The sequence below is a fragment of the Cyprinodon tularosa genome, unplaced genomic scaffold, assembly GCF_016077235.1.
Source record: "Cyprinodon tularosa strain WSP-4 unplaced genomic scaffold, ASM1607723v1 ctg728, whole genome shotgun sequence".
NCBI lineage: Eukaryota > Metazoa > Chordata > Actinopteri > Cyprinodontiformes > Cyprinodontidae > Cyprinodon > Cyprinodon tularosa.
This window is the reverse complement of record NW_024039483.1, coordinates 88,262-102,363: the sequence shown is the minus strand read 5'-3', so window position 1 is coordinate 102,363 and position 14,102 is coordinate 88,262. Positions and strand designations below refer to the sequence as shown.

General features: G+C 37.7%; 1 protein-coding gene across 5 annotated transcripts in view; it reads right to left on the bottom strand.

Annotated features, from left to right (window-relative positions):
* The window catches only part of LOC119772738 (kinesin-like protein KIF21A), a 109,334-nt gene that overhangs the window by 43,097 nt on the left and 52,135 nt on the right, over nt 1-14,102 (bottom strand). For 3 of the 5 annotated variants that reach the window (XM_038269328.1, XM_038269331.1, XM_038269330.1), the window contains exons 3-11: nt 8,468-8,650; nt 7,704-7,844; nt 5,415-5,546; nt 5,137-5,307; nt 3,191-3,306; nt 2,915-3,110; nt 2,658-2,847; nt 2,515-2,581; nt 1,384-1,587 (exon numbers count right to left, since the gene is read on the bottom strand). In XM_038269328.1, the coding sequence (XP_038125256.1) occupies nt 1,384-1,587; nt 2,515-2,581; nt 2,658-2,847; nt 2,915-3,110; nt 3,191-3,306; nt 5,137-5,307; nt 5,415-5,546; nt 7,704-7,844; nt 8,468-8,650 (1,400 nt within the window). The remainder of the gene's footprint in view (nt 1-1,383; nt 1,588-2,514; nt 2,582-2,657; nt 2,848-2,914; nt 3,111-3,190; nt 3,307-5,136; nt 5,308-5,414; nt 5,547-7,703; nt 7,845-8,467; nt 8,651-14,102) is intronic. The other 2 variants (XM_038269329.1, XM_038269333.1) reach the window with 1 other exon arrangement.

The window sequence follows — 14,102 nt, the reverse complement described above, 5'->3', positions numbered from 1 at the left end:
CGTATCAACTTGACCTCTTTACTCAAGTAAAAGTAAAAAAGTATGTGCTCCAAAAACGACTTAAAGTATAAAGTAACCAATTTTTCGACTATTTTGAAAAATACTTTGAGATAGGGCCAAGGATGAGGGAGTTCTTGTTGGTCTCTGTCTCCTGATACGCTCTCGCCTGTGTCCGACCTTTCGGACATTTCAACATCTTTTTCTGAATCCAACATTGTACTGTAGCATGGCATAGACAATTCATGTCTGCAGTTTGAAGAACACCTGCTTGCTTCTGATGATTTCCTTTAGCTAACCAATGAGTGTTTGCATTCTATGACTCATCCAATCACACTAGTTTTCACTAGATGTGGATGGAGCCAATGATCTGCATTTGATGGTGCACATGACATGAAATATTTATTTATAAATATTAAACTGAAGCCAAGAGTGATGAGTAACGTTTGTTTTAAAAATGTAAGGAATAAAAAGTACAGATTCTCTGTCAGAGCGAGAACAACATCCTGGGACTTTGTCCGTTCTCTGTCTTGTGTTCTACTGAATTGGATCCATACTACGGCTGAGGCTGATGACGTTTCACGAGTACACAAGCACATGAGAACGCACAGGTACACATATTGAGAAACTGCCTTTTTATTTTATTTTTTTAAGTTTCAGAACCATGTTTCCTTTTTCTTCCATTTTGCATTAAGCACATTTTAAAGCAATATCTCCTAAAAGCCTCCTCACACATGAATGCTTGCTGTGTGACCAAATGTGACAAATTTGTTCCATTATTCTTGTGAGAAATCTAATTTCTTCTGTGCAATTTTTCTTTCTAATTTTAATTAGAAACATTAGTAACAATAATGGAACAAAACTCTCTCCATATGATATGAATACTTCAGTGAGTGACCAACCAGCTCTGAATAGAGAAGTCTGAGATGAAATGAAGGTGGAAGCAAACAATGAGGGCAGGAAAAGGACGGTGGAAGCTTGAACAAACCTGGCATCCACCTCTTCCACCACCTCCTCCCTTTCCTCCCTGTCTCTCTCCTCCAACAGCAGCTGGAGTCTTCAGGGAGGGGGTGAAGGGTCAAAACGAGGACAGGAAAATAGAGATGGAAGAAGAATGGGAGGAAGAACGGTCAGATGGAGCTCTACACTTTCAGTCGCTGTGGCCCTCTGCAGTTCTTGTTTTTCATTTTTCATCCTCTAACATATCACCAGATTTAGACTTCCCTTAAAATTTTTTAGATATTTAAAGTTCTACTGGCAACAAAACAACTGCGTGCAATGTGAGCCTAAACTTTTACCAGCAAACCAAACCTTTAAAAGGACTGAGGTAAAACCACCCTTTAAATGATTTTAAAGGCTGGAATAAACAGGTTTACTTTCTGTTACCTTTTCTTTTTCTTTTTCTCCCGCTTCTTCAGTTTCTCCAGGTCTTTTTTAGCAAGTTCAATGATGTCTGCCGTCTCCTTCTCAGGGGCCAACAGTGCGTTGGAGAAGGAGCCGGGCCCTCCGTAGAAGGACTGCCGTGTGGAGGCGCGGGACAGGTTCTTCCTCAGATTCTCATTCACAGCTTCGCTCTCCAGCAGTTTGGCCCTGAGGGAACATCCAGGGACACAGACAGGCTTAAAAAACACTTTACAAGTAAGAAAAAAAAAGTATAATTTCATATAATGAAGGCCAGGAAGGACTTTGTTTAAGATACTTGAATGTAAAAAAAAAAAAAAAAAAGAAATAAAAAAAAAACCTTTATAGAGAGCACATAGGCTCTCAGTTGTTCTTTCAAACCCTGCAGGAGACGTGAAAGACTGAGGCTTACAAAACAGAAACCTGGATGTTTAAAAACTACATTAAAAACTCCCAACAGACAAGTCTGTCCAAAGAGGATTCCTTGTGAACCTATTAAAATAAAAAAGCAAAGCCTGGGGCTAATCATTTTTTTAACTGTATATGCCAATAACTCATTCTGGTTGAATTAAACGTTTTTATGAGAAATTACGGCATCCTGCTGTTGTATTAGTTGTTACGTTTTCTTTTAAGCGTTCTTTTTGCTAATTTTGTTAGTAAATATAGCCTTTCCGTGTATTTTTACCATAACAAATGTGATCTCGATTGCATCCCTGTACATGCGTACAAGTGGTTCACAAGCGAGAGGGGTGTAGCGTTGACCATTTATTTTAGTTTCACTTCTATCACCTTCTATTTCACTGCTTGCTAAGTGGCTGTGGGGAGATCTTTAAGCTGCATGGCAAAAAATGCCTCAGAATAGATCTCCTACTGCACCTTTAACCCAGCTGGGTTTGAGCTAATTAGGATTCTGTTAACTTAAAGCAAGAGCTCGCGGTGCCATTGTTTTTTCATACAGTATTAAAAAGGGAAGATCCAGCCTAAATGTTGGGATTGACATCATTCTAATGACCATCTCCAAAACAACATCTTTCTTCTCTAGGGGCTTTCCATTAATAAATAAATTAATGAATGCATGAAAAGTTAAAAAAAATAAAGAAAAATGTTTATGTTTACCTCAGAACCTCTATTTCTTTGATGTAACTCTGAATCATGTTTCCGATTTCCTCTGTGCCTCCTTCACCTGGATAAGAAACAGACTCCAGCTAAGATGTCAGGGATTTGAGATGAGTGCCACAAGAAAAACCCAACCGCCTTACCCGCTCTGGAGAGAGCCTGGTTAGCCTGATCACTGAGCAGCTGGGTGAGGCGGGCCCTCTGAGCATCGATGGTCTCCTGCATGGCTTTGACTCGCACTCTCAGGTTGCTGTTCTCAGTCTGCAGCATCGAGTTCTCGTGGAACATGTCGCTGAAACTCTCGACGCCGTCCTCTCCCACCAGACGTTTCCCCTGCAGGAGATGAATACTTAGATGCTGCAGCAGGAGCTCAGAAAACACAACCCTGGCCCCCCCTCACCGTCTTGTACTCCATCAGCTCCATCTGCAGCCGTGCTATCTCTGTCCTCAGAGCACTGATCTGCTGGCTGGCTTTATCCTGGTTCACCATCACCTTGTTCTTGATGTTTCGGGCTCGATTGGCGTATTTTAATGTGTTCAAGGTTTCCATAAAGTCACGATCAGATGGGCTGATACACGCAATCATTACAGTTTGGCTAAAGTAGAGGAGAAAATATAGGTTTGGACATTTCTGGGCCTTTTTAAAGTTAACAGAAATGAAGAGCTTTCCACTAACCTGTTTCCTCCCAATGAGTCCTGCAGCAGTCGGGTCAGTTTGGAGTCTCGGTAAGGCACATGAGAAGCCCGCTTGCTTCGGTCGCCTAAAGCACTGATTACATTCCCCAGCGCGAGCTTAGCAACAGAGAGGGGAGCAGAGGAACAAAGTTAGCATTGATTTCATTAAAAATGGAAATAACTTAAGCTAAAAAGCCTTTAAGGGCTGGAGGAATGAGTAAAGGTGCAAGCCAGGATGCTAACATTACTGTAGAGCTGCTTTCATACTTTGCATTAGATTTTAACAATGATAGTTACTATAAAGCTCATTAACAGTGTTTTCGCAAATATTGAAAAATTATTCAGAACTAATCAATAGCTTTACACACATTGATGATGCATTACTTAAAATGCATGCATTACATTACTTAAAATCTAATGCAGAGCTCAACTGCAACTAGATCAGTTAAGCTGATCTTTTAGAAAGGCTCTCTCTGCTCTGGGAAGACATTTTTACTGCAGGGAGCAGAGATGGAGGCAGGACTTTATCCACGTTAGTAGGAAGCAGTTCTCATCTAAAGAAGCTAAACAAGGACTGAAAGTTGGATGCACACATCTTGCTCTTCATCCAGATGGTTTATGCTTTTTTTGAAAATGGAAATACATAGATTATAAAATTCTACTGTTTTAATTTTTTTTGGAATAGTATAACTTCTATTAATAATAATATTTTATTGTGCAAACGTGCTTGAAAAATGTTTTTTTATGCTTCATAGCCAGTTGAAGTTTGCAACGTCCAAATATCTAAATTTCTTAAAAATCAAATTTACTTTGTTTTTCTTTTATTATAAACATAATCACTTCTGCAATAATATATTGCAGCTCATGTGTCCCACCACACACGCCTAAATTAGTGCAGATTAGTATAAAATGTTTTTAGACATGCAGAGTTTTCATTGCTACTGAATTCTTTCAAGTTTTTATATTTCATAAGCGAACCTCCAGTTTTATGTAAAGTTCAGAAAACAGAAAAGTTAAATTCTTTGACATTTTAGAACATTAAAAGTAACTGTGTAGCTAGTTACTTTGACTGTGCAGTAACTCAATTATTAACCTAGTTACTTTAATTAGTGACCATTACCTGTTACTTTGAGTAACATAGTAAACACTGCTGATTAAAACTATTCCCAAACATTATAGACAAAAATGTATTAGATCATATCAGATTTTATTTTTATTTAAAAAAAAAAGACAAAAAACTGCTACTATTGTATAAAAATGATTTTCTATAGATACTTCCTTGATATTTATAACTGGTTTAATTCTGTGGTGGAAGAAAAAGAAGGAATTATTTGAGCAGATTCCCACAGGCTTTCATTTTAGGTCTAAGATGATGTTAACATAACCGGCATTAGTCTTCTTACTAACGTCTGTATGAACCAGTGGAGCGATCACACCTTCCTCAGGTCATTCAACACCTTACAAGTAACAGAAGGACTGCATGAAGCCGTTCATTTAAAAACAAGGTGCATCTCGTCTGTAAATAATGACCCAGAATTTCTAAAATAAGTTTTCGTTTAAATTACTTTACATTTGTTTCCATAAGGATTAACTTCAGACCAAAACAGTTTGAGATGTAAATCCTGTTCAGCACTATAAACTGAAGGGATGTGCACACAGACAAGAGGAATTCATATAATTGAAGAATATAAGGCTTAATTTTTAGGATGAAGAGAATATTGATGTTTCAAACAGGCTGAAACAGTTTTAAAAACTAAAAGTTATCCCTTCATGAAGAACTTGTGGTTTTATTTCTTTCAGCTGAAGACAGAGCAAGTTTTTTAATCCAGTTATTTTTTAAGAAGAAGCAGCCTTTCAGGGTAGTAATAATACCCTGAACCACTAGGTGGCAGTCTAATTTAAAACAATAAAAAGACTCCAGCAGAAAGTTGCATGGAAATGGCTCACCAGTCCACAGTTGATGGAGATGCCCTCTTTGGCTCGGTCTCCCGTTGCTCCAGTTCTCTTCAGTCTCTCAGAACCAGCCAGGTCCACAAAGTGGAACTTGGCAGTCAGGGTCTCATATTCATCCATCTCACCGTTTCCATTAGAATCTTTATTATCTTTCTCACTTTCCTGCTGAAATGTGAGGAAAAGCAAAACAGAGTTCCTTCAGCTAAACGTGACCAAAACAAGAAGTTTTTATTTTATTTTATAATGTGCTGTTTGCTTTAGCTCTCACTAACATTGTCAGAGGCACAGACGCGGACTTGGCACAGGTGGATGGTGAAGATGGCGTGGGATCGGGAGCTCTGGACATTCATCTGAGTGCTGGCTGTGGTGCGAGACAGAGCCCCCAGCTTTAGGCACTGCATCATCTGCAGAGGCACACAGAAGGCCGATAAGCACACATGGCAGCATCATCAAAATAAAACAAAGGAAGCACTGGGTCTAATTTCACTAAGCTAAAACTTCTGATGGTAACTAATATATCAGTAATAAATATTGCTTCATGACTGTAGGCCTTGAAGTGTTAACCTTTTATAGAGCACTCAGTGAAATACTTTGAAAACAGAAAATTCAAGCCAATAGTGTTATTGGAATCCAAGACAAGACCTTATTACCTTTATAACATTAAAAAATGGATAACTTGCAAAAACCCTCTGAGAGGGAAAGAAACACATTATTTTTGGTACAACATAACCTTAGAGGCATTAATGCTGATACTGGCACTTACATTTTTTTTGTTTATAAACCTAAATATTATTGTTAAATAGACTTTTGAACTTTACTTTTTAACTTTTCAATTAGCTTTTTCCCTTTTTTTCTTGACTTACCTTTTCTTCAACTTATTTACAGTAGGATATATATAATTCCAGGGCTCATCTAATTGGTCAAATGCCAAAATAAGATGTACAGCCATGTAGCAGTATCTTTGCTGAATGGCTGGACATAGATGTTGTGCTTTTAGACCTCACTGAGGGAGAGGGGGGGGGGGAACTCCATCTGTAAGGGGGGTGTAAGTGATCAAAAACGTTAACTTGCCCAATAAAGGGTTAAACAGGCTCCTTTAAATGAGAGGAAGCAATAGAGGTGGTGTTAAATTTAATGCCACTTAAATGATTACATCTGTCTGGTTGGTTCCCAATTACAGATTATTAAAAAGCCTGACAAGCCAATTATTTTTAGAACTAAGACTTTAAAAAAAACCCTAATGAATAAAACCGCTGCTGCATAATACCCAATGGCTAATAATAAGAATGCCTTGGAAATATTAACTTAAATACATAAATGCTTAACTTACTCATTTTAAAAAGCAAAACATAATTTGTAATCATCTACTTTTTTTTGTTCATCAAAGCTGTTTTATTAAAATTGTTCTTAATGATAAATATAATAAATTTTAAATGATCTATTTGTTAGGAAATGTGAAATAGCAGTTCTGTGTAAAAAGCTGAACTAAAGCAGGTATTTGTTCTGTAATTTATTTTATAACCATTTTTTATGAATAATGAGCGACTCCGCCTGCAGCAGTGCTTGGTGCCATCTAAAGCTGCACAGATCCTCGCCCTGTAGTTGCTTTCTGCCAAGCAGCACCTCTGCTCTTCCTCTTCTGTCTCCTTTCATCGGTTCTCCATTATTCTATGTTGTGTTTCTCGTGTTGCATCAACTTCTCACCGTTTTCCCTTAAAGATCACAGGTCGCGTTTTGGCTTTTTGTGGAGCCCAAATAACTCCTAGACTTCTGTTTTGATCTGCCACAGTTTGTTTGCATCACGCTGTGCTTGGCTTTACATACAGACACGTTAACAGGCAGATGAAAAAGTAGTTGTCATCAAACGCAAGCATTTTCTAGTGAAGATAAACTATCTAAAATGAATGTAGTATCAAAAGAATCAAAATTTGAATCTAAAAAATAAATTTTTGAGCCTATAGTTCTGATATCTATATTTTAGTATCGACCTTCACATCACTCATATGTTTAAGCATTGTTTAGGAGCTGAAATGAGCGTGTGACCAGTGGGTACAGAGTTATAGGTGTGAATATTTCTGTGAATTTAGTTAAAAAATATTTATTGAAACAAAATGGAAATTAAATACAGTATTTGAATTGAATCTAAGCTGAGGCTAGTGGCTAGCAGACTGCTGAGGACAATCTGCATGAAAGTATTCATCCAATGAAATATGCCTTTATAAAAATGCATACATCTTAGAAACAATTCTACATCGAATGGTGGTTTAAACTATTTTTCTTTCTTTTCTCTCTGTAAATAGAATAATTGTATTTGAAAGCTCATTTAGACTTATTTTCTAATCAGAACAATCAGGCCGAAATACAGTATTATGCATTAATCTTCATTTGGCATTGCTTGTGTGTAAACAAATGACGCAAAAACAAAGATGTGGGTCGAGCTGATTTAAGTTTCCTGTTGCGTTACTATATCAGAAAGCTTATTTATCCCGCTAAATGTCCATTTTTTGTTGCAGTGTTATAACATTCCTTCACAGAGATCCAGGCTCTGTTTGGTTTATTACCTCAGCCTCTGAGGACACAGTCCGGGTGGTCACTCCGACTGTGTAGATTCCCCCGTTGGCGTCTTCATGTATCTTAATGTTAGACTTCTGCTTCATGTCGCGTGTGGAGTCAAACAGGTCCAGGACCTCCTCATTATAAAGCTAAGAGCAGAAAACAAACCAGGAACACTTTAATGATCCTTCATAAGCTCTTTTATTTGACATCCACATACAGTCCAAGAAGGAACAGACAGACAGATGTTTTCCCGTGCATCTCTGGTCTTCCAGTTCTACTTGTGCTGCAGTAATTTAACCAAAAGGTTTAGGGTGGTGAAGTTTTTTACTAATCCCTTAAAAACATCTGCTACTCTGGAAAAATTATCTAGAGATGGGTAAAAATTTCTTCAATTAAGTGTATTACGCTTAATTTGAGTAGGTAAAAGAGATGATTTTCCAATGTAATGAGTATTTTTACTCTTAAAATAAGATATTTGGATAAAATGCACTTGAAATAAGACAATGCAATTGTGTTTTCTTATTTTAGATGTAAGTTGCCTTTTTACATGGCAAAATGTCTCTTTTACCTTTCAATCCCAAAACAACTGCACTTATTTTAAGAAAAATATGATTTATCTAGATTTAGATTTTTTCCAGTGTTTTCTTTAACTTCGATGAGTTCTGCTGTTACCGTTGGCTAAACCAGCAGAGCTTCTGTTTAAACCATTTCATCTGCTGTATTTGGTCACCCTTCCCTCTAAGGCTAACAATCCTGTAGAGGCGTGTACCTCGAGGAACTGTGCGTTGATCTTGAACTCCGGTACGGGACGCCCCTGCTCCTGAGCTGCCTGGCGGCGCTCCTCGATGCCCTTATAGAGGTGATGGACAGCATGAGGAATGATGCCCAGCTCCTCCTCTGTGATGTTGACATCGAAGCCGGTCCCCATTGTGTACGTCTTCCCCGATCCTGTCTGGAGGGGAAAGAAGAAACATTAGAGATGGATGTGGACCAGTTCCTGATAAAGGTTCAAAACAACTACTATAAAACATATGAACAATTACCAGATATAGCAATATAATAATAATGTATAGTTCAGGTAATGTATGCATTTATATTTTAGCCCAATAAAACCCATGATGTTTTAACTTAAGGCAGGAAAATCTCATGAAATTTGACTTTAGAGGTGCTGCTAAAATTTGGCTGAATTTTCTTCTAGTGTTGTTTTGTAAATGAAAATCTAACTTAAATTATTATTATTATTATTTTTTTCTGTTTTTCAGATGGAAGTTGTGTTTTGACCGATACACTTTCTCTTGATGCACACATTAACCAAGAAAATCTTGTTGCTAATGTCCATGCAGACCAAGAGAAAATCTTCTTAGCTCCTAATTCAAGCCCCCAGAAGTGAAGAGATTGTGATCTGGAAAACGCAATTTAAAACGATTGAAATTCTGGAGGAAAAAAAATAGAAGAAACTGAAAAAATATAAAATTAGTAAAAAGTAATAATGAAAATTATTTTTTCAAATCTGTTAAATTATTCTGGGAAAAATTTACCAATATAAAATTTAAATAAAACTAAAAAGTTACTCTTAACAGACCCGGCTCCAGAGGAATCTAGATTGCGTTTCGAAACACAATCATTGTTTGGGTTTTTCTATTCACACATCTGTAGCTGAACCTATTTGAGTCTAGAGCGTTACACTCGCTGAAGACATTTTTCAGTGGAAGTGGAGGAGGAGTTGTCACCCTGTGGAAGCTAAAAAGGTTAATGCAGCCTTAAATGCTGTGAGGACACTTTGCTTTGCCTCCAGGGTGCTGTAAAAATTATGAAGCGCTGTTTTTATTGCAAATTTCCCTTCATTTGGTATTGTAAAGGTCTCTGTGGGTTTTAGAATGTGTTGACAAGAAACAGAGAAGCTCAGCTTCATTAATTGGGGTTCCTGTTACAATAAGCAGGGGTTTCATTTTTTTTCAGGGTCCGCGAGGGAGATACTTTCTGAGTTAAGAGAAGCAATAGTTTCTATTGGCGTGCCATTTCGCTCTTCAAAATGGGGTGCAGCAGCATCGATGCAGCTGTAAAATTGCAGTTTTTGCTCTACGATTGCCTGGTTTTCCTGTGCTATTGCTCCTGATCTCTGCTCCACCTAAAACCATCTAGATTTCTGCTAGAACAACACTTTCTCTTCCTCTGATGGTTGACACCGTCAGTAGCCCTTGTTCCACTGCAGCCTCTCCACAACTCTACGAATGCCTCTTTGGTGCGCAGGGCAAAAAATGCACAAGCTGAACAGCTGTTTGGAGATCCATTTCAGCAGAAATGCGATCCAACACTTCAGGTTTCTTTGCTTGCAAAAATAAAAGTCACTGCATAAATAATAAATACCATGTAGAGCTGAAGTTTACAGTTTTTTTATATTACCCTTCTGAGCCTAAAGCCCCACAGTGTCTCTAATGACAAAGTTTTTTTCTAAATCCTGATATAATGGGCAGTAAATCTCTACTTGATTAACAGTGCAAACAGGTTTTTCCATAAATAATTTTTATTTATTTTTTTGGATGCACATATTCAGGCAAACTGAGACTTGAATAGCCAAATAATTAATGGATGAGACGGATTTAGTCTGCTCCACCCATCGTTAATGCCTGTTTATATCAAAACCCAAGCAGGGCTGCAGTCTTGTGATGCAGACAGAGGGAGGGCAAACAGCCATGATCTAGGCCAAGCCATCCTCTCTGAACATGAACTCATAAGTAGGCCAGCCACTGCAGGGATGCAAATGTACGCCTTAACGCTGCCACACATGAAAGATGTATGAATGAGGAGTAAATGTACTCAATCACACAGGTGTCACCCAACTGCTCGCTGTGTCTATGGCAACCTGGAAGGTAGGCTGATGTAGGAGGAGAGGGCTGTCAAACTGAACACATTAAAAGGGTTCTTCTGATATCGGCATCAGCAATACAATTTACAGTGAGAAATGAAACTAAATGTAAACTAAATTGAATTTAGTGTTAAATGCTTTTAAAAGGATAAATAAATATAATTATTTCTATCCAAATTGTTTAATCCAGCTACCACCTGCCAGGTGATTTGTTGGTCCTGTACGAATGTAATACACCACCACTGGAAAAAGCAAATCTCTTCTAAACCAAAGGGTGGCAGCATTGATAGAAAACATCCTTACTAGTTTCACATTTTAACTGTTAGTATATTAAAACCAGAAACTAAAAACTGAATTAGAGTAATTATTTAACCTAACAAAGATGAAAATACAGATGCACTAAGTTTTTTTGGGGAGAAGGAAAATGTATAAGTCTCTGCAGATGACAGTCTCTATTTAGCTAGAGATAAATAACAACCAAACTATGTTAATACTAGACAAGCACTCTGAGAGCTCAGACATTAAGTTTCGCCTCATATTTTTACTCACACCTATAGCTAAAACCTGCACATGATCTGGATCAGTGCCAAATTTAAAATAATTGTTACTTGTTGGCATGAGGCGCAGCTTTGGTAACAATTTCTTTAAAATCCTTTTCTAAGTTTCTAAATAAGGCAAAGTGCGTCTGCAGCCTCTGGTGTCTGTTCTGCTCTCACCTTCATTCACTCTGCACTCAGCTTTCTTGTTTGATCAGCAGATGGAGACTTTGAGTGAGGCACAACTCACCTTTCTATGTTTTGTGTTGAATCCCAAACCAACCTCTAACTACTAACCCTTAACTATCAAGTGTCCCTCGCAATAAAGTCACACGCAGCTGTTGAAGGAGCGTGGATTATATTTGTGGGGGATATCGACTTGAATGGGATGGCCTCTTCCCTCCAATGGAAAAGGAAAGCAATCGTTCCTATGGCAACACAGTGCCAAGCATGTGTGTGGCTGTAGCTCAAACATTTTGAATTTCCTAAAGATAAATCAAACCAGTCGAATCAAACTATTTCAAAGAAGACCTGCTATTTTGGGATTAATTACTCCTTTTTTATGTTTCCTAACTTGTGATTTTCTGTCAGTCTGCCGAAGATGCAGCAAACCAACGGAACTTACATTTGAAATGCACATGTTTGCTCCATAACTAGTCCGCAGTTACACCTGCTGGCAAATTCCAGCGAGCCGATACTGATGTAGACTCACTATTTAAGGGCAGAATGGCCCACTCGCCCTACCCACTATATGGCTTGGTACAGCCCAAATGTGGTGGACCCTCCGCGAGAACACGCAAACAGAGGGTTAGCTTTGAGGGGTTGGTTTGATATTCAGTCTTTTATTTCAATATAAAACTTCTGGACTTATTTTTTTTTTTCCCAGTCCAATGCTGAAGCTGTCAATAGCCCAATGCTGAAGCTGCCAATAGCCACCCTCTGGTTTAGGGGGGAACTGCTCCTTCCGCCAAATAATGTTAAAGAATCTTTTAAATAATTCAGGCATCCAGTTTATGATATTGAACATAACCAAAATTTGTTCCTTTGACTGAGATACACCTCTGGCAAAAATGTCATTAAAATCTTTTCATAGCTTTTCAAATTATTCTGTACACAAACACACAAACTCAACTGAAAACAACCTCCTTGGTGGAGCTATTAATGGTAACTATAATTTATAAAGGTATATTAGGAGATTATTCTAGAAATTGATATACTTACGAATCATAGTAATTTTGAAAGTATACGGTAAGAGATAAGATTACCCCCCAAAATCTATGCTGAAGGAAGATCATCCACTATTCCTTAAATTGTTTTATTTAAAATAATAAAATAAAATTTTAAGATATTGCTTGTATAAAAATAATTAAAATAATGTAAAAAGCATTAAACAAAAGTCTTCCTTCTAGTGATCAGAAATTATTTAAAGTCATAGGGAAGCGGCAGTTCCAACCGTTGCATTTCCGAATTCTCCAGAGTGGTCCATGACTTTACGCGAGTCAATAAAGTGAATGCTATTGGTCGTGTATCAAGGGGGCGGGATTGTTGTGGCGGAAGGTTGGCAAGCAGTTTGGTTGTGGCTGGTTTGTCTGAAGCATCTTGCTAACCAGTTAGCAACTTAGTGCTAGTAGGTTTCCAATGGGAAATTCCATTGGGACAAAGTAGCAATAAATTGGTGACTTAGAAACGACACTGTCAAGGAACGCTATGGACAGCCGAAACATGCAAGAGGAGGAGAGTTTAGAGTCGGAGGTCATGGATGAGTCTCCTCTGTCATCCATTTTTTATTTAGAGGAGGAAAGCGGGGACAAAGATGTTGTGGAAGAGGTCGCCAGGGCGGCAGAAGCTTGGTTTGGTGTAGAAGGCTTACAGCTATATATGTTTGAGCCCTTGCCTCACAACGCTGCCAGTTCTGTTAGCTCTACGCCTGCTGAAGACACAGACGTCCATCCCCGTGAACACTGGGACGGAACTCAATGGGAAAGTCAATGATTCTTATTTCTTATTTCAATTGTTGCGTATATCAGCTGTGACATATGAATCAAGATGCCATGACCGAAAAAATTTGATTGACAGATGACCGTTGATGTATGATTGGCCGAATTTAGGTGAACAGGCTGACGTATAACTAACAGGACTGCATAAGATAATGGAAAAAAACGCCAGATTTTAAGACAGTTTTTTTTAAATAGAAATTTTCTAATATCATCTGATAAAGAGTACATTTATATACATGTTTAAGCCAGAATGATTTAACATTTAAATATGATTTCCCTTCGCCTTTAAGCTAAGAGAGAATAATTATATTTTGTGAGATTTGTTTATATTTGAATGTGCAAAAGAGAGAAGCCAGATAAAGTCTAGATGTGTTTCAGTTATTGGTGTGAAAATGTGGAAAGAATTGAATGATGACTTTAATTTATGTCCTTTCTTTTTGAACTTTAAAATAGCTTTAAAATGTAAAATGATCAAATCTTATGCTGTTATGTAGATTTATATATGTATTGTAAGGATATCCTCGTAGGTTGTAAGGTATAAAAACAGGGTAGGCAAGAATAAGCTTTACTTCAGCCTAATCCTTTTATGTAAAATTTTGGTTTGTTTGTTGTTTTTTTATTATTGTTGTTATACTTTTCTTTTGTTGTTTCCTCTATTAAATGTGGACAATTTACCCAAAAAAATTGATTTAATTCAGAGAGCGTAACTATAGGGGCCTTGCAGCCGACGTCACAGACGTTCGTATCTAGCGGAGGCCATATTGAATACCTGCTCTGGTCCCCTGCACCTCAAATAATGATTCCCTGATAGATGGGTGGATATTTTTCCTTACAGTTCTATCAGTGATTATTACTTTGTTATTATTTCTGGTAAATTTCTCTTCAATAAGAAAAGAAAATGAGTTAATTTCTACCTGGAACTGAGTCATGGTCCTTTGAGGAGCTGAAATGAATAGCTTTTTCTTGCCTAGTAAAGATGAAAACAACATTTAATCACCGTTTAGT